At 50.9% G+C, this 18,057-nt stretch overlaps 1 protein-coding gene across 3 annotated transcripts in view; it reads right to left on the minus strand.

Moving 5' to 3' along the window:
* Positions 1–17,351, minus strand: part of NBEAL2 (neurobeachin like 2) — a 249,925-nt gene extending 232,574 nt beyond the window's left edge. For 2 of the 3 annotated variants that reach the window (XM_075588105.1, XM_075588102.1), the window contains exon 1: positions 17,042–17,351. In XM_075588105.1, the coding sequence (XP_075444220.1) occupies positions 17,042–17,203 (162 nt within the window). In that variant the 5' untranslated portion in view covers positions 17,204–17,351. Of the gene's footprint in view, positions 1–16,307; positions 16,489–17,041 lie in introns of those variants that run through there. The other variant, XM_075588103.1, reaches the window with a different exon arrangement.
* Positions 17,352–18,057: the final 706 nt, after the last annotated feature.

Here is an 18,057-nt window from a genome sequence, read left to right on the forward strand (position 1 = left end):
ATCCCCCTGCTGGTATTTGGGATCGCCTCTAACTCTCCCCCAGCATTTTCCCGTTCATACCAAACATGTCCGTACAAGATGGAAAACACCTGGATGTTAAAGATTTGCTGGGGCAGAAAACAAATGAGTTTGTGAGTTTGCACCTGCCTCCTGCTGCTCATATTACAGCGGCTGTAATCACCTATATATAGTGACCAGGGATATAGCGCCCATTGAAGCAAACAGCATCTAGTTCACAGTATCAGCAGTATATAAGCATGTGTGGCCGTGTGCATTTGTGTACACGTGCATGTCCCCGTGTGTGTACGCATTTGTGTACACGTGCATGTCCCTGTGTGCGCACGCATTTGTGTACACGTGCATGTCCCTGTGTGTGGTTCTGTGTACACGTGCGTCGCCCTATGCGTGTGGATCTGTGTACACGTGGGTGGCCCTGTGTGTGCATCTGTGTACCTGTGCGTGGCCGTGTGTGTGCATCTGTGTACCTGTGTGTGGCCCTGTGTGTGCATCTGTGTGTGCATCTGTGTACCTGTGCGTGGCCGTGTGTGTGCATCTGTGTACCTGTGTGTGGCCCTGTGTGTGTACCTGTGTACCTGTGCGTGGCCGTATGTGTGCATCTGTGTACCTGTGCGTGCCCGTGTGTGCATCTGTGTACCTGTGTGTGGCCCTGTGTGTGCGCATCTGTGTACCTGTGCGTGGCCCTGTGTGTGTGTGTGTGTGTATCTGTGTATCTGTGTATCTGTGTGTGTGCGCATCTGTGTACCGGTGTGTGGCCCTGTGTGTGTACCTGTGTACCTGTGATGGCCCTGTGTACCTGTGCGTGGCCCTGTTTGTGTGCATCTGTGCACACGTCCGAGTTACGAGGTTTAGCAGTGCCTAATGAGCGCGTCATTGTGCGAGAGCGCGTCACATATACCCGGTGCTGACAGAAGCTGTCGCCTGTACATTGTATCTATTCGTTTTCTTAACTCCATTTATTGATCTCACATTATTTCATTGTATTTGTATCGCTAAAATATTTTTTTTTTTTTTTTTTCACCATTTTGCCCAATTACTTATTTCTATTTTATCCCTGAAAAAAAAACGTACACACAATATTTCCCATCCCCCGCTCCCGATGTCGTATTTAATTTGGAAACGGGACGATTTATTCCTTTTTAAAGCTCCCGATCTCTGTACAGAAATGGCGGAGAACGGGGGGGGGGGCGGAGAAACGGCAGCTTAACGGGCGCAGTCTGGTGCATAGTGAGCTCACACCCACCCCGCTAAGGGGGGCTCAGTGTGGGAACATCACATGGTGTTGTGCTCCGAGACCCCCCCCCAATAAGGAGGTGCATCTATATTCAGGGGTGGGCAACTCTAGTCCTCAAGTGCCACCAACAGGTCATGTTTTTAGAATATCCCTGCTTCAGCACAGGTGGCTCAGTGACCTCAGTCTTTGACTGGAGCCACCTGTGCTGAAGCAGGGATATGCGGAAACCCTCATCTGTTGGTGGCCCTTGAGGACTGAAGTTGGCCATCCCTGATCTATATCCAGGGTCACCACTCCTGAAATAGCAGGAAGTCGCCAGGACGCCATATTGTGCGCTACGCCAAGTGCCTGGTGCATACATAGCGCTGTACCCATTAAGCAGCTGCCGTACAACGCCATCATTGCGATCACGCCCCGGATACCTGATCTACTGCATCTATATTAGTGAGAGAGAGTGGGAGAGCGCGACGTTCTTCATCGCCTGCTCCCATTGGTTGAAGCTCGAAACTTTCAGCCAATGAGAGCTGCTCCGGAATTGATAAAACATGGTTGTGTCAATGTGTAACCCCGTTACATACCCCACTCAAGATATGATTACAGGAGGGGCCCCAGTCATGCGGCAGGTTCCGTTCTAAGGACCCGGCGCATAAAGCGAAAATCGCCGGAAAGCGGAACCGGCTATTTTCAGCTTGTGCGCATGCGCAGACCAGGCAATGCGCCGTTCTACGCATGCGCAACATCGTCAAAACCCTCCATTCGGCGCATGCGCGACCACCGGACCGGCCCGTTCTGCGCATGCGCGGACATGGCGGCCCCCCTTCTCGGTACCGCCATATCGCCGAAAAGCGGGGGCCTTACTGTACTCATTCTGTACGGAGACCTAATTCACGGAAACCTGCTTCAGTTTCGCCAAGCGTTAGACAGGCGGACAAAAAGTAAATATGAGCCACTAACCCTGCAACTTTCACCATAACTCTGTGCCCAGGACATACCTGAAAACGAGAGAACTCTGGGTCCAATAGTAAAAAAAAAAATCAATCAGCAGAAGGCAATCCTCTGGTGGGATTTGGGGATATCGTTCCATGGCTGATCGGGTTTTTACTTTCTCTGTGGAAGACATCATTGAAATACACAGAGAAGAGACGGCCTAAACTTTACATTTGAAGTTGGCATGTCATGGTGCCTCTCTGCCAACAGTTGAGAATCTCTGTACATTGTACTTGCCACTCATACACTATAGCAGGGGGGGGGCGCAAACTTTTTTCCCTGCGCCGCCCCCCCCCCCTGCCGGCGGTCACCTCACCCCCCCGCGCCCCTCTCGGTGGCATGTTGCCATAGCAACGTGATGTCACATGACCTCCGCCACGTTGCCATGGCGACGCGTGTGAAGCCAAGGTTAGTAAAGGTTTACAGAGGCCCTGCAGCTCTCCCCCGGCACTTAATTTAAGTGCCTTCGGGAAGCGCGCGGGGCCTCTGTAAACCGACCCCTCCCCCCCCCCGGAGGCAGTCGCGCCCCCCAGCTTGCGCACCGCTGCACTATAGCATTAAGAGGGCTTTTTCTAAAGTCGTCACTTGGAGCAGGATCGGAGGCGTTTGCTCATTCAGACGTCCCTAACTCCCGTACTACTCAATATAGGGATTTTTTTGGGGACCTGTGTCTGGGGGAGGTTATCCGAGGTGAACCAGTCTTCCGACCTCCGTTAGGGAGAGGGGGGGGGGGGTAGCCCTGTTCCTAGTTTTTCTGTGCTGTTTGACACACAAACTACAAAGATAGCAGAGGGGACATCAGTAGAAAGTCACAATGTTATCTTCCGATGATGTGGCATTTTTCTATTGGCTGCCGGAGCCAGGCCACACTGTGTCCAACCGGGCAACTGCCGGTATCTCGGGGACTGGGGGTTCCCTCGGTGACATCTGTGGTGCCCTCACATCTGGGTTCGGCTCAAATAAAAATCTCATGGTTCACACAAATAGGGAGGTAGCTGGTTGGCAAACATTTATTTATTTATAAAATGTGTTACCAGGTAGTAACCAGGTATAGGAAGTAAATGCTGCACACCTTAAAAAATGGTTAGAGTGATACAATTACCGGTGCTCCCGTGCCTGAACGAAAGCCTGTTTCCAGTCCTGAATCAGTAGTGTAAACACAACTTGTGGTCTACCGCTCACCCAGATAATATTTGCAGATATTCAGAGTATTCAGAGTATTGCTAGCCGGTGCAAGGAGGATAAGGTAAACACATACAAAAACAAATAGAGGAGGTATAGAGTCAGTAGTAGAAGGAACACAGGGCACAACGGATTTCTGCAAATCTAAACTCATTTATTGAGCCAACACAACGTTTCGACCTCAAAGGTCTTTATCAAGTGACATAGTTGTGTTGGCTCAATAAATGGAGTTTAGATTTGCAGAAATCCGTTGTGCCCTGTGTTCCTTCTACTACGTATCAGGAAGTAATACATTGAGAGTTACCTCTCGTTTTCACGTTCAAGTTTTTATGTAACTGTATTTGTAACCATTATTTGTCTTAACTCTGTGCCCAGGACGTACTTGAAAACGAGAGGTAACTCTCAATGTATTACTTCCTGGTAAAACATTTTTATAAATAAATATGTATATCCTGGGCATAGAGTTAAGATAACAGATACATGGTTACATTAAGTGAACAGGGTATACATTGTATACAAGACATTACATGCACAGTTACAGATAATATATATTATAGGCGTATGTAACGGTTACAGACCAGATTAAAATGTGAGACAGCTTTAGTTTTGAAAGAACTTAGACTGGTGGCGGCTGTGAGAGTCTCCGGTAGACTCTGGTAATTGGGAGTGGACACATTTTTTCCATGACTTTGGATAGTATTAGGAGAAGGGAGATTGGCCTGTAGTTTGCGACAGTGTTTTTGTCCCCACTTTTGAAGATTGGGACAACTCTGGCAGTTTTCCAGGTCTTTAGGGATATGGCCTGCGGACAGGATAGAGTGAACTATGGAAGCAATTGGTTTGGCAATGGCTGGGGCACCAAGTCTTTGGAACTTAGATTGCAGTAAGTCAGGTCCACATTGGCTGCTTAGTTTTAATTTGAGGAGCGCTTGTGTAAACATGGGGACTGGTTCCAAAAAAAAAAAAAAGGGAGGTAGAGAATGTGCTTTCACCTCAAGGTATTTTTAGATTACTAAAAACATAGCGAAGGACCAATTACCACACAGTATAGTGGTGGAATCGCAGTAACGTCTTCCCAACATGGACTGCCCCTGTAGACTGCAATAAACAATTATCATCTGTCCGGCAACTTATTCTGCAGGACAGTACACTACCGACACACTTTATTAAAGTGTGGCCGGTACCGCAAGCCGGGATATTTCCCGGCTTGCTTGTGGCTGCCCCTCGGTCATGCGTCTTCGGGAGCCTGCGCCCTCTGCACGCGCGTCCAGGGCTCCCCGAGGGAGCCCTGGTGTCCCGCGATCTGCGGGACGGCGGCAGGGGGTTCCGGGGGACCCGGCGGACCCGGTAGCGGTAGGGAGAGCGCCCCGATCGGAGGGCGCTCTTCCGCTGCTTCGGCGCGCGCCCGTCACACTCGGGCGCGCGCCAGGCTACTGCTGCGGCCAAGAACGGGCAAATGCTCGAATAAACTTGGCCGCAGCAGTACCATGTTAAATAAATCCGAAGCCTTCCTTATAAAGGAATCTATCCTAAAATTGTTGTAGGTCGTGATACCTTTTAGTGGGCCAGCATTGGGTGCTTCATAGATTAAATTATACTACAGTATACGGCATTGTAAACGCCCAATTATTTTCCTGAGTTTCAATGATAAAAATTAGTACTTTCCCCATGCCATTTTTTGGTCCAGAGACCACAAATTTTAGTAAGTTAAGTGTTGTGAGATAGACATTTCGGCACACAAAATAACTTAATGAATAATTATAAAAAAAAACACACTCTAGTAGAATTTAGAAAAGAATAGAGAAGAACAGAGAAAAGAAGAGAAAGAAGGGGGGGGAGGGGGGAGAAGCCCATTTATCTAGTTTCTCTGTAGTTATGTCTATGTGTTCCTAATTGCCCGGCCAAATTTCCCAGATTTTGTGAAATTTGTCAAGTTTTTGGCTCAATTGCGCTGAAAGGAGCTCCATTATTTTTATTTCCCTTAGTCTCCTTAACACCGTCTGTCTAGAGGGCGCGTTCACCTTTTTCCAGGCCGCTGCAATAGCACAGCGGGCTGCCGTAAACACGTGAATTGTCATTTTACTTTCCGCCGTTTCCAGATCTTCGATTGGTTTGGCCAGCACCATGGTCAGCGGTTCCACCTCCACCTCCACCCCCAGGTACTCTCGGATCAATGTTTGAATCATGACCCAGAATACCTGAATTTTTGGACAATTCCACCAAATATGAGCCATATCTCCTTTTTGCCCGCATCCCCTCCAGCACAAATCCGGGGACCCGGGAAAAATATGGCTCAGCCCGCTTGGGGATATTTGTTGTGTCTCTCCAAAACAATAAAAAAAATTGAAACAAAAAAAAACACACACAAAAAAAAAAGGTTCATGTAAGAATATCCCAGAATAGTGCATTAAATAAAAGGTGAAGAGATAAGTACATGTTGTTTTCTTGGTTAGCCAGCATCGTCACTGTGCGGGTCACAGGTCCGTGTGCTGCTGGAAGTTAAACACCTCTGGAAAACGCTGGATTACTTCCATGCAGGATTTCTAGCCAAACGTAGGAAGCGATTCAGCGAACTTCCGCTGTATAAACACAATTGTTTTATCTACAACTTTGCAGAACTCGCTTTGCAGCCAAAACATTGAAATTCCATTCTAAGGGTAAAATGGATTTTTTTTGGGAGAGGGGACCGCCTAGTACTCGACTGAGCCACTGATTGAGCCACCTGTGCTGAAGCAGGAACTGATTGGTGCAATAAAAAAGACGAGCTTAAGTAAAAGGATCCGTTTTAGATAAATGGGCAGATGCCAACGGGTCATTAAAAACCATGCCACCTCTAACGGACTTGTTTATTTATTTTTCGCATTGTAAAATGTAACCACTCTATTTAAATTATTATACAAGTTTATCGGGGGGGCGGGGAAATAACACAAACATAAAATGAACGGTCACACCATATACCGGAGGGGTAAGCAAGAAAACGGCCAGAGCAGGTACAGGCCTAGAACAAGAACGTCCTTAGAAAGATTCAAATCTCTTTTCACGCAAAACAAACTTTTTTTTACTCTGCCTACAAATGTGTGGGGGCGGAGGGAGGGGGCCGAGAGGTGTGTGGGGGAGGAGAGGTGTGTGGGGGAGGAGAGGTGTGTGGGGGCTGAGAGGGGGAGGAGAGAGGGTGCTGGGAGGTGTTTGGGGGAGGAGGGGATGAGAGGTGTGTGGGGGAGGAGAGAGGTTGCTGAGAGGTGTGTGGGGGCTGAGAGGTGTGTGGGGGAGGAGAGGTGTGTGGGGGAGGAGAGAGGGTGCTGGGAGGTGTGTGGGGGCTGAGAGGGGGAGGAGAGAGGGTGCTGGGAGGTGTGTGGGGGAGGAGGGGATGAGAGGTGTGTGGGGGAGGAGAGAGGTTGCTGAGAGGTGTGTGGGGGCTGAGAGGTGTGTGGGGGCTGAGAGGTGTGTGGGGGAGGAGAGGTGTGTGGGGGCGGAGGGAGGGGGCCGAGAGGTGTGTGGGGGCCGAGAGGGGGAGGAGAGGTGTGTGGGGGAGGAGAGAGGGTGCTGGGAGGTGTGTGGGGGGAGGAGGGAGGGTGCTGGGAGGTGTGTGGGGGCCGAGAGGTGTGTGGGGGAGGAGAGGTGTGTGGGGGAGGAGAGGTGTGGGGGGGAGGAGAGAGGGTGCTGGGAGGTGTGTGGGGGAGGAGAGAGGGTGCTGGGAGGTGTGTGGGGGAGGAGGGGGCTGAGAGGTGTGTGGGGGAGGGGAGAGGGTGCAGGGAGGTGTGTGGGGGGAGGAGGGAGGGTGCTGGGAGGTGTGTGGGGGAGGAGAGGGTGCTGGGAGGTGTGTGGGGGGAGGAGAGAGAGTGCTGGGAGGTGTGTGGGGGGAGGAGGGGGGACTGGGTGGGGGAGGGGAGAGGGGGCTGAGAGGTGTGTGTGGGGGGGGGGTCATATGAAGTTCATTCCCATCAGATACTTATTGTTACACTGTATCAACCTCACAATTACTTTACAGTTAAACTGGCCTCCCCATTGCAATGCTGTTCTTTGTGTAATCAGGAAAAAGGTGAAAGCAGCAATACAGGTTTCCTTCATATTTGTTTCTATTACAGGATTGAAGCTTAAGGCCCGGTCCCCAGTGGCCACTACGGCGCACACGCGCCACACACCGCAGCACAGCCCACTATGGGGCAGGCCCCAGTGGCAGGGTGAGGCCGCGCAAAGCGCTGTGACGCGTACGCTGGCATGGAAGACAAGAATTTTGTCTCCCCGTGCCGCGGTCACGTGCTCGGCGGGCAGCCAATGGATGCCTTCCCCCTCCCACCGCCCCCCCCATCCCATCGCTCCCTTACAGACCGCCGATCGCGGCTAGGTGTTGAACCGGACAGCCCGGTATTCAGGTCATTTAACAATGACATTCTTCCTCACCAACGATTCTCGCGCGCGTCGCACCTTTCACCACTTTGTCCAGTATCTTTGGACAAGCCACCTGGCAACCCTAATCGCGGCTGTAGTCGGTGCACGCGCCACCGGGCGCGCGCGCAGCAGTGAGGGCAGGGGCCGCAACCCAACAGTGTTATTCTCAGCTCCCAGAACCTCCTGCTTCCAGAGATACTGACCTCCGGAGGGGCCGCCGGCATCTCTGCCGCCAGGGAACCTGTGCGCCTAACGAAATGAACGTGGTTAACATGTCCCCGCGGGCCAATAGGAAGCTGTGACGTCACCCAGCGACGCTTCCTATCGACCCTCGTGACCGGGACATTTAAACTCCAAAGAGATACCGGCGCCCCCTACGTTAGGCAAGTGTCTCGCGAAGCAGGGGGGTCCCCAGAGCGGAAATTCGCAGCGCCGGAGACCCCCCTGCTTCAAACCTGTCATAAATTTTTAAAAAAGAAGATGTATTGCTGCTTTAAGGAAACATTGTCAAAAATCCCTGAAGTGTTTTATTACCATGGAAACAATAAATAAAAAAGTTAAAATAAGATGACAAAAAAAAAAAAAAAAAAAAAACACTGATTTTTTTTTTTTTCATGCTGTGTGTCACCTATACCCATAAAACATGTCACTGCCTATAGGCCGCCTTGGTCCGTCCAAGTGGAAGGGTTTAAGCCACGGTCTTGAACTTTGGCCACGACCAATTACTACTCACTGCCTGACATGTCGCCGTGCGCACGCCGACACCATCTTTACAAATCTCAATGCCCCCGCGCCTCAATGTCTCGGCCGTCCGATGTGGGACGCGGAGCGGCGGAGGCGCGCGGGACATTGGCGAGGGTGCGCGACTCTTTAAAAAAAATTAAAAAAAGATGGCGACCGCGCGAGACATTTGAGATTTAAAGATGGCTTCGGGGGTTGGAGCACATGCAGCAAAAATGCGCAGCCTGCCCGGCAGTGAGCTGTAGTGATGCGGAACGCCGGCGGCCGAACGTCCCGTTCCAGCCACGCTGAATAACACACTGAACTGGTACTATTAAAGCAGCAATCCAAGCAGACCGTTTGTAGTTTTCCGTCGCATTCAAGCGGGGCGTCTCAAGGGCTGAACCCCATTAATTTCAGCTCCGGGGAACCCCGGCTTCCCGAGATACAGACCTCCGAAAGGGGCGCCGGCAGCCGCTGCGGATGGGCTAGTCGTGCTTTATGCAATGGCGCTGTTCAAAGCCCCCGCGCCCCTCGGGCCAATAGGAAGATGTGATGTTACCCGGTGCGGCATCCTATTGGCCCGTGTGACGAGGACCTTTAAAACAGCACCGAGATACCAGCGACCCAAACGGAGGTAAGTCTCTCGAGGAGCAGGGGGTCCCCGAAGCTGAAATTGATGGGGTTCAGCTATGGAGACCCCCCCCCCCCCCGATTCAAACCCGTGTAAAAAAATACATCAGTCCAGAAAACATGGCCGCATCTTGTAAGGAAAGTAGACTAGAGCAGGGGTGCACAAACTTTTCGGTTTGTGCCCCCCCCTGTCTGCACTCCCACCCTTACCTGCTCTCTAGCATTGGCGATGTCACCTTGCTATTAGACACCGCCTTGTCATGGCGACGCGTCGCTAGAGAGCGGGTAAGAGAAAGAGTGACAGCGGCCTCGTGCACTCCTCTGGCATTTAATTTAAATGTTGTGAGGAAGAGCATGGGGTCTCTGTAAGCGCCGAGCACCCCCCACAAAATCTCACCCCCCACCCCCCCCCAGTTTGCTGCACACCCCATGACTAGAGAATGGGAATGTTTCATGACTTTGCAGCACTCCCAGGAAGGCGGAGGAGGTGCGGGGGAGAGCAGAGGTAAGAGGCGGTAAGTGCGGCCCCCTTAGCCGAGCTAAGCCTGGCTTTATTCCTCTGTCAGGAAGCGGTCAGAGATATTTACACACCGCAGTCACCAGGCAACTCCAACACACGTGCCGAGCCGGAGGTGGCGTGGATTTACAATGTTAAATTCTACTCCCACATCCGCCACGTACAATGCGTGTGCAAAACCTTCGCAAATATGAAACACGTGTGCGCACCGTAAGAATGCTGTCACAATGTCAACATATGAATACATCAACCGTATCCCTCCCTGCCTGGCTTCCTAGGGAGATCACACCGGTGCGAAATGCGGTCGCAATGGCTGCTCCGCACGGGATACCCAAACTCAGGCGGCCAGGCCAGGGGCGCGCAAACTTTTTTTGCTGCGCCCCCCCCCCCCCGCCTGCTCCCCTCCGTTGTGCCCTCCCCTCCTTACCTCGTGTGACGTCATGTGACCCGCGGCGCCATTTGCCCCCCCACACCAACAAAAAAAAAATTGCGCCCCCCAGTTTGCGCACCGCTGAGATAGGCGATGAGGTAGCAAGGTTGTACAATAATGGGAGCCAGGAACGTTTATAAAACACAACTATCATTTATGCGTGTCCCCAAACACAAGGACGCCTCAGACGTGTGTTGACAACTGTTGCACAGTACATAGACATACACAAATACGTATCTTACAGCAGTGCACTCAACGCTGGAACCGAGGTACTGTTGCTTTAAGCTGATGTGAGATCTACCCCCCCTTCTTTCTTTTGGGACACCTCTAATATTTCTTGGTAAGACTAGGTCCATTTGGAGATCCTAGCAGGTCATGCATACGTAGGGTGACGAGTCGCCCCGGTTTAGCCGGGAACAGTTTCCTGACTTTTTGGGGCTCTGCCCCGGTTTTCTGTCCCGCTGGCGAGCCCCGACTGCTCATGTGCAAAGAGCGCTTGCCGACAGCGATTGCGCAACCGGCACTTACCGACTGCTCTTGAGCGTGCCCGACCGGTCGGGCTTCCGATCGCGCAGTTGGCAAGTGCTCTTCTCGCCTGCGCAGTCGGCGAGCGTTGACTGCGCATGCGTGACGGGACATATCTGGTCACCCAATGTATACGTAACCCAATACCTTTAGCCCTTATGGTAACTGCCATTTCAGCCAGAGAGGAACGTCCGTGCAGATCCGCGGTTAGATCTGATCCGCCGGCATCTGCAACCCCTCGTTACCGACGCCCTCTGTCTCATGCTGTTACATACTTAGCAAGTCATACTGTACTCCCTCAGTCTCCTCTAGGGATACTAACTAGTACGGTCTCTATCCCTGTCTATAACTGTAATAGAGTAGGGGTCCTCGTGATAAAGGCGCTATTGGGAGCCAAAACGCTGAGAATACATTTTTTCACCTATTTGAGCGCCTGCCCTGATTGCTTTAGGAGGGGGGAAGGAAGAGAAAAGTCATACAGAAACCAACAAAGGGGATGGGTGGGCCCAGGTCAGAGTTGGCGGGACAGGCGTGGAATGCCTGCGCCCGCCCCACCACCCAGCTTATACCTCCCTACAGGCCACACCACAACCCTCCCTGCACCTAAAAGGAAATAAGGTAAGATGGGGGGAGGGCAAGGAGGTGGCCCCCGTTTTCCAGCATCAAATGACCCCGCGGTGTCAAATGACGACGCGTCACACCACACTTATCTGAATCCCGGTAAGCAAGTTAGAGGCCTCACGCGATCCCCCGAAGAGGGGGAGCGCGGGGCCTTTGCAACCGCCCGCACCGCCCCCCCGGGAAAAACTTGCGCCCCTCAGTTTGTGCACCCCTGGTGTAGGTGATGCTCAGTGGTTCTTTTACCGGGCTGATGGTCCGTGATAAGCAGAGGGAGCCAGGAACTTTGTAGTCCAGACCTCAACCTGATTGAAATGCTGTGGCTGGACCTTAAGAGAGCTGTGCATAAACAAATGCCCACAAACCTCAATGAACTGAAGCAACATTGTAAAGAAGAGTGGGCCAAAATTCCTCCACAACGATGTGAGAGACTGATAAAGTCATACAGTTGTTGTTCATCTGAGGTTGTATTAACCTAATTTTAAGACCTGCTAAGGAACAGATGATTGTTATTATGTCCTGATATGAAAAAACATAGAATCCAAAGAGGGTGTACTTTCTTTTTCACACAACTGTACATATGAACAGGGATTCCTCAACCATGAGAGATATGAGCAGGGGCAATTTCCCAAGCACCCCCCCCCCCCCTATTACTGGAAACAGAACTAGGGAACCTTCCTTAAGTAATTCCACAGTAACTCCTCCAGGTCTCCGTAACGAGAACCTGCAACAAGCTACTCACTACTCTACTGCGGCAGGTGACCGGTTCAAGAATGTATCTATATAATGCCCCTACACAGGGTGGCCACCAATCTGGTTTTGACCCGGAGACTACGGGTTTCGGGCACTTATCTCCGGGCTTAGCCGAGTAAAAGCCGAGTAACCTCCCTGTATCTCCCGCCAACATGGTTGCCCAACGTCAAATGGCGCCGCGTCGCCACAACAACAGGTTGCCACGTGACGCCATGGCGTCAAAAGCATCCCGTTGGCATGGCAACGATGCGCCATTTGAAGTCGCCGGAGCCACGTCGACTGCACCTTGCGGGGAGAAAGGATGCAGCCGTAAGAGAAATACATATATAAAATAAATAAATGTATTGTAAAAAGTCTCCGGGTTAGTCTTCAGTAGAAGGTGGCGACCCTGCCCTTACACCGGGGTACTTTCCCCAAGCAGAAAAAAAGCAATGCAGCGCTTACCCTTAATTAAAGAAATGAATATTACTGGCGAGATCCCCCTTTACTCTGGGCCCACTCAGATCTGATCTGGAACCTTCCATCCATACCATGACATCACTAGTCACTATGACTACCAGCTGAAGGGTTACCTTTACTTAGTGACATACTAGCACCTTCTAGAAGGTGCGGGCGGCCAATGCGTTTTCCCAGCAACTCCACCTAGTGTGATGGAAGGCTGTGTGACACTGCAGTTAACCCCTTCTAGGAACCATTAACCCCATAAAATAACATGGCATTCCCACAGGGCTGCTACACGCACAAGTTCCCCCATGCCCACAGAAGCTGCACACAGACCCACGCACGTGTACAGTATATACGGTGATATGCTGCCGGAAACAGAAGCCTGGGCTTTCTAAGGCGGCGCTTATAGTGCTGGCTACGGCGACTGCGTGCAGCACCGTAGCAAGTACATGCAGTCCGTCGCGGGTGCCAATAGTGGGGGCGACTGCCACGGCGCTGCAGAGCGACGAAGCGGTCGCGATCGCCGGTAGTCAAAGGATTGTTACTTTTTCAGCGATCGCCGCGTGACGTCAGCCTCCCTTGGTCTCCTGCGCCAGAGTGGCGTAGCCGGTCGCATAGACAGCACTATAAGCGCAGCCTAATGTATCCTGGTGCTATGCCTCAGACAAGCGATTGTAGAACTGGAGCCCAAAGCTACATGCAAGAGAGAAATACTACTTATGTTAATAATAATAATAATAATAATAATAATAATAATAATAATAATAATAAAAAAGACACAGAGTAAGTTATGGCGAGTAAAAAAGTGACAAAAACCCTCCACCATACAGGAAATAAAAATACCGCTTGTGAGCACATTCATATCGCAGACAGGTCTGTGAGTAGGTTACTGGCTCTGCACTTCTCTAGCCCAGGCTGTGCTGAAAAGCTGTGTAATACAGCAGCCATAAGCTTATAGGGGGTCCATGTTTAAATGGATTTGAAACAAAAAGGTGACACAGTGCTCTCGTTTGTATGTCATTACCCAGAATCCCTTGCTGCAGTGGAAGCACTGTATGCTGGGAGATAAATGGGGAAAGACAGGGCTGCAGACCTGTGAATGTGCTCACAAGTGGCATTTTTACTTGGTAATAATAATAGTAAGTGTAGGCCCTGATGCAATCCTGTAATAAATTTAAAAAAAAAACCGCAACAATCCACAATGCGATCCGCTTCCATTAAAATGGGCATTTTTAAGGCAAAGAAGGGTTAACACAAAATAAAGAAAACTCTCTGGATACTTTCAAAATTAGGTATGCCAAGTATAGATGTAGCCGGGTCCCCCTCTGCCTGTCGCCCCTGCCTCACCTGGCTGGCGATCGCGGGTGCCGCCGAGCCCAATGGCGGACCCGTCGGCGATTGCAGGAGTGAGGGGCAGATGTGAACTGGCGCGGAGGTTGCCGGGGACGCCAGCGGCCGGTTGTTAGGGCCGCGGGCGCGTCGTTAGGGCTCTCGGCAGCTCCCGTGCAGGGCGCCGCCATCTTGATAGTTCGCACATGCGCAGTAGGTTCGGGGGGGCCGGGACAGTTGTGCATGTGCGAGCAGCCAGCGCGCGAACCCTAGCCTACCAGGGAAGGCTCTTGGAAGGGACTACGAGTCCCATGAGCCTTAGGGGACCCCACGTGACGCCAGGGAGCCAATAGGGCTTAGGATCTCCCTGCACAGGGGCTTTTTGATGCATTTCGCGCACTGAAGTAGCCCACGTTAGTCAGGACCAGGAAGAGCTAGGGGAAGGAGGTGAGTGCAGGGGTCAGTGACCCACTGCATTAGGCCAGCAGCCCCCTAGGCCCCAGTTAGGTCCTGAGCCCCTCACCGATTGTGGTGCTACAGGGACAGGCCCTAGGTTAGGGACCCTGTCACATTAGTACCAGTGTTAGATAGGGACACAGCGGACGCTGCGCTCCCCGAGAAGAGGCTTGGGCTCAAGCCTACGCCCCAAAGGGACAAAGACTATCTCCAGGGTGGGATCGGACCCTTGTGCGAGGAAGCACCGGATCACAGACGGGACCACCAAGCGGCAGATCCTTTTCGAAGTTGCTTGCAGGCCCGAGTGCAGGAGCGCTCGGCAGGTACCTTCATAAGTGCACCAACAAATCACACACACACACACACACACACACACTTCACATAGTGGCAGCGCTGACCACGGGACAAAGGGGTTAACTGTGGACACGGTGTGGGGGTACACGGTGGTGGGTAGGTACACTCCTAGTGGAGTGAAAGACAATTTGGACTGTGTTATATGCTGTGGAGTTACCCCCTAGGGGGAGTAGTACTATAGAGTGTGTGATTATTCTTGCATATACATATAAACTGGTTATATACATCTCCGTGTCTGTACTTATTGTATATGTGGGTCCTGTGTAGGCAACCTTCTACATTCCTAGAACCCTGCACAGGTGGAGGCGCTGCAAACCAGATCGAGCTGAGGGTCTCACCCCAGGTTCCCAACAAGCGGAGGCTCAGGCCTCTTGTGAACGAACAGGTATATGCACCACACCTGGTAACACATAGGTTTCCACCCACACACACTGGATCTGTGATTGGGATAGAGGGAATACCCGTTACATAAATATAGATGTATATGGACCAATAAAGAAAAATGCAGCCATTTATATCATTTTAGAAGTTATGTTGGAGCATGTGTAACCGCTTTATGCAGATACAATACATAACGTGTTATAGGTGCATCATTCAGAAAAAACACTACTGCAGCTGTGATGGTAAACCCTACAGTCTTGACAATTGCAAAGCCAGCAGTACAACCAACCTCACACTGAGACCCATTAAGGTAGAAACATGTCTGTGAGTGGTTTCTCTGGCTTTGCATCTGATTCCCATGCTGTGCTTTAAAGCTGTGTTAACAGCGAGCATTAGCTTATATGGGCTCCATGTTACAATGGTTTTTCAGACAAAAGGTGACACGGTGTGCTCATTTGCATGTCATTTCCCAGAATCCCTTGCTGCAGTGGAAGCACTGTATGCTGGGGATAATGGTGAAAGGCGGGGTTGCAGACCTGCCCAAGACATGTGAATGTGCTCACAAGTGATCTTTTTATTTGCTATATGCAATACGGTGGAGGTTTCTTGTTGCCTTTTTCACCCACCATAACTTAAAACGTGAATATATATATATATTTTTTTTTAATATATATATTTGACTAGCTTTGCATCTAATCCCATGCTGTGCTTAAAGGCTGTGTGAACAGCATTGCATTTACTTATATGGGCTCCATGTGAATGGATACTCCAGGCAAAAGGTGACACATTGTGTGCTCATTTGCATGTTATTTCCCAGAATCCCTTGCTGCAGTGGGAGCACTGTATATACATACATATACAAAATGTTCTCGCTCCCGCCAGTCGCATAGATAACAGTAGTGCTATTGAAACCAATGGTTAAGGAGATGACATTAACGAGTTATTTTGTGCGTTAACGGGGGTAACATATACACACAAATAGGTGAACAGCGACAGTAAACACCTCCAAAACAATCCTTGTAATGTTTTACCGCCAAAAGGAGGAACAAAAAAGTGAGGCACTGTTAAAAAAACATTATTTACATTGTAAACAAATATCTAATAAGCCCAATAATGTTTGTAAATAAAAGTATCATGACTGCACCAAGTTGCCTGGTTTCAATCCACACTGTGTGCAGCTTTCCTTTGTGCGATTGCAAATATTACATGTGAAGACACACCGCACAGGCAGTGATTAGCACAGCACTGCAGCGGTTAGGGGACCTCCTGTTGCACTGCAGCCAAAGCAAACAACCGAAGCTCCAAGCCAATAAGGGACACAAAACACCCAGCCCTACCTTCCCCAGCAGGAGGTCCTCCAGGCAGTCACTGGCTGCCAGCAACATGGTGACAGTGAGGGGGGCACCCAGACAGGAGCCAACATCCACCTGCTGCTGCTGACATGGCATGTCTCTGACAAACTGGCCTGGTGAGCTCTACCTGTGCTGGGATCAGGGAGGGAGCTAATCCAGGCACTTCACTGGGGAGGGGGGGGGGGTAGGGATAGTCAGTTTGGGCTGTAACCTCCTAGCACATCAGCTGACATCTACCTGCTGGGACTTCATGGGCAAGGTCACTCCTGGAGATGTCTTATTTGGGGGTGTGGGGGGAGTGACACCTCCCAGTTGTGCCTCTGGTGGGTGGAGGGGCTGGTCATTAACCAGGAACTTTATTTGCAACCTCTCCCTTTTAAAAGGGCTGGAGGTGCTCACCTGGGGGTCTACAGTTTCTCTATCCCTGGGTTGCAAAAGCAGGTGCAAGCTGGGACCACCCTGCATACTCCCCTGGTCAGGACTGACTCATACACCCCTCATATAACAACGCGAATACACCTTTCCCCCCTCATTGCAAACCTCCCCTCTCTGAGCACAGCTTCCAAACTAAAAAACAACACACCGTGTATAAGGGGAGATCCCCACTGATCACTGGGTTTGGGAGTGGATCACTCCCACCCTCCACCTTGGAGGTGAGTCAGACAGGTGGCACCTGCATTGTGTATCCCTATCCCTGCCCCAGGGGCCCGGCCACTTACCTTAGTGAAGTAAAGCATCCAAAGCTCATACAGCTTCTCCTTGGAAGCCATCCTCCCTCTGCAGATCCCCTGTGCTCTCTCTTTCTGGAGTGGGTGTGGGGTTTGTTGGGTTATATATGTATTTTTTGTATTCTTCCCCCCACCTCCCCTCCTTTCTTCCATCCAGGGTTACCTGCTCCTGCCCCCCATTGCTGTGCAGCAGCAGCAGCCTGGCCCCTGGGAGGGCTGGGGAAGTCAGTGCAGGGGGGCTCAGCAGCAGCAGCTGTGTGTGTTTGCACTCCCTGGGGAGGGCAGGTCTGGAGCTCACAGACACACAGTAAGGTGCTAAGTTCTCTCCTCCTCCCTCCCTCCCTGTGCATTGTCTGGTGTGCGTGCGCCGCCCCCTGTGCTCAGGCTGCTTGTGGTACTGCAGCTACATCCACATATCTCTGAGCTGTCAACTCAATATCAAAACTTACAATATACCATAACGTATCCTTTCAACCCTCATTGTTGCATAAAACCCCTCATCACCATTGCCAACCCTTTGTATATTCTTTGTAAAATGCTGCATGGAGACTGGAGATCCACACACCCCATCTATTTGTATATATTTAGCTGGTACCCTACGTGCTGTTGTGTCCTGAAAGACCTGTACCTATTACACAGAAAGTCTGTGTGTGGGGGTTAGCTGTAAGCAGGGGTAGCCAAATCCAGTCCTCACGGGCCATCAGCAGGTCAGCTTTTTTTAGGTTATCCCTGCTACAGGTGCCTCATTCAGTGGTTCCGTCTTTGATTGTGCCACCTGTGCTGAAGCAGGGATATCCTGAAAACCTGACCTGTTGTTGGCCCGTGAGGACTGGAGTTGCCCACCCCTGCTGTATAGGTTAGGGGACTTCTGTAGGAATTGCTTGGAAGCGCCTCCGTCCAACACGAGAACAGGAACAACAGTGGGACCGATTTTCTGTGCAAAATGTTGGATGCTCAATTATTTCACATCATTAACTATTTTCTATTTCTCAGTTCAAAAAGGGGGT

The sequence above is a fragment of the Ascaphus truei genome, chromosome 2, assembly GCF_040206685.1.
Source record: "Ascaphus truei isolate aAscTru1 chromosome 2, aAscTru1.hap1, whole genome shotgun sequence".
NCBI classification, from domain to species: domain Eukaryota; kingdom Metazoa; phylum Chordata; class Amphibia; order Anura; family Ascaphidae; genus Ascaphus; species Ascaphus truei.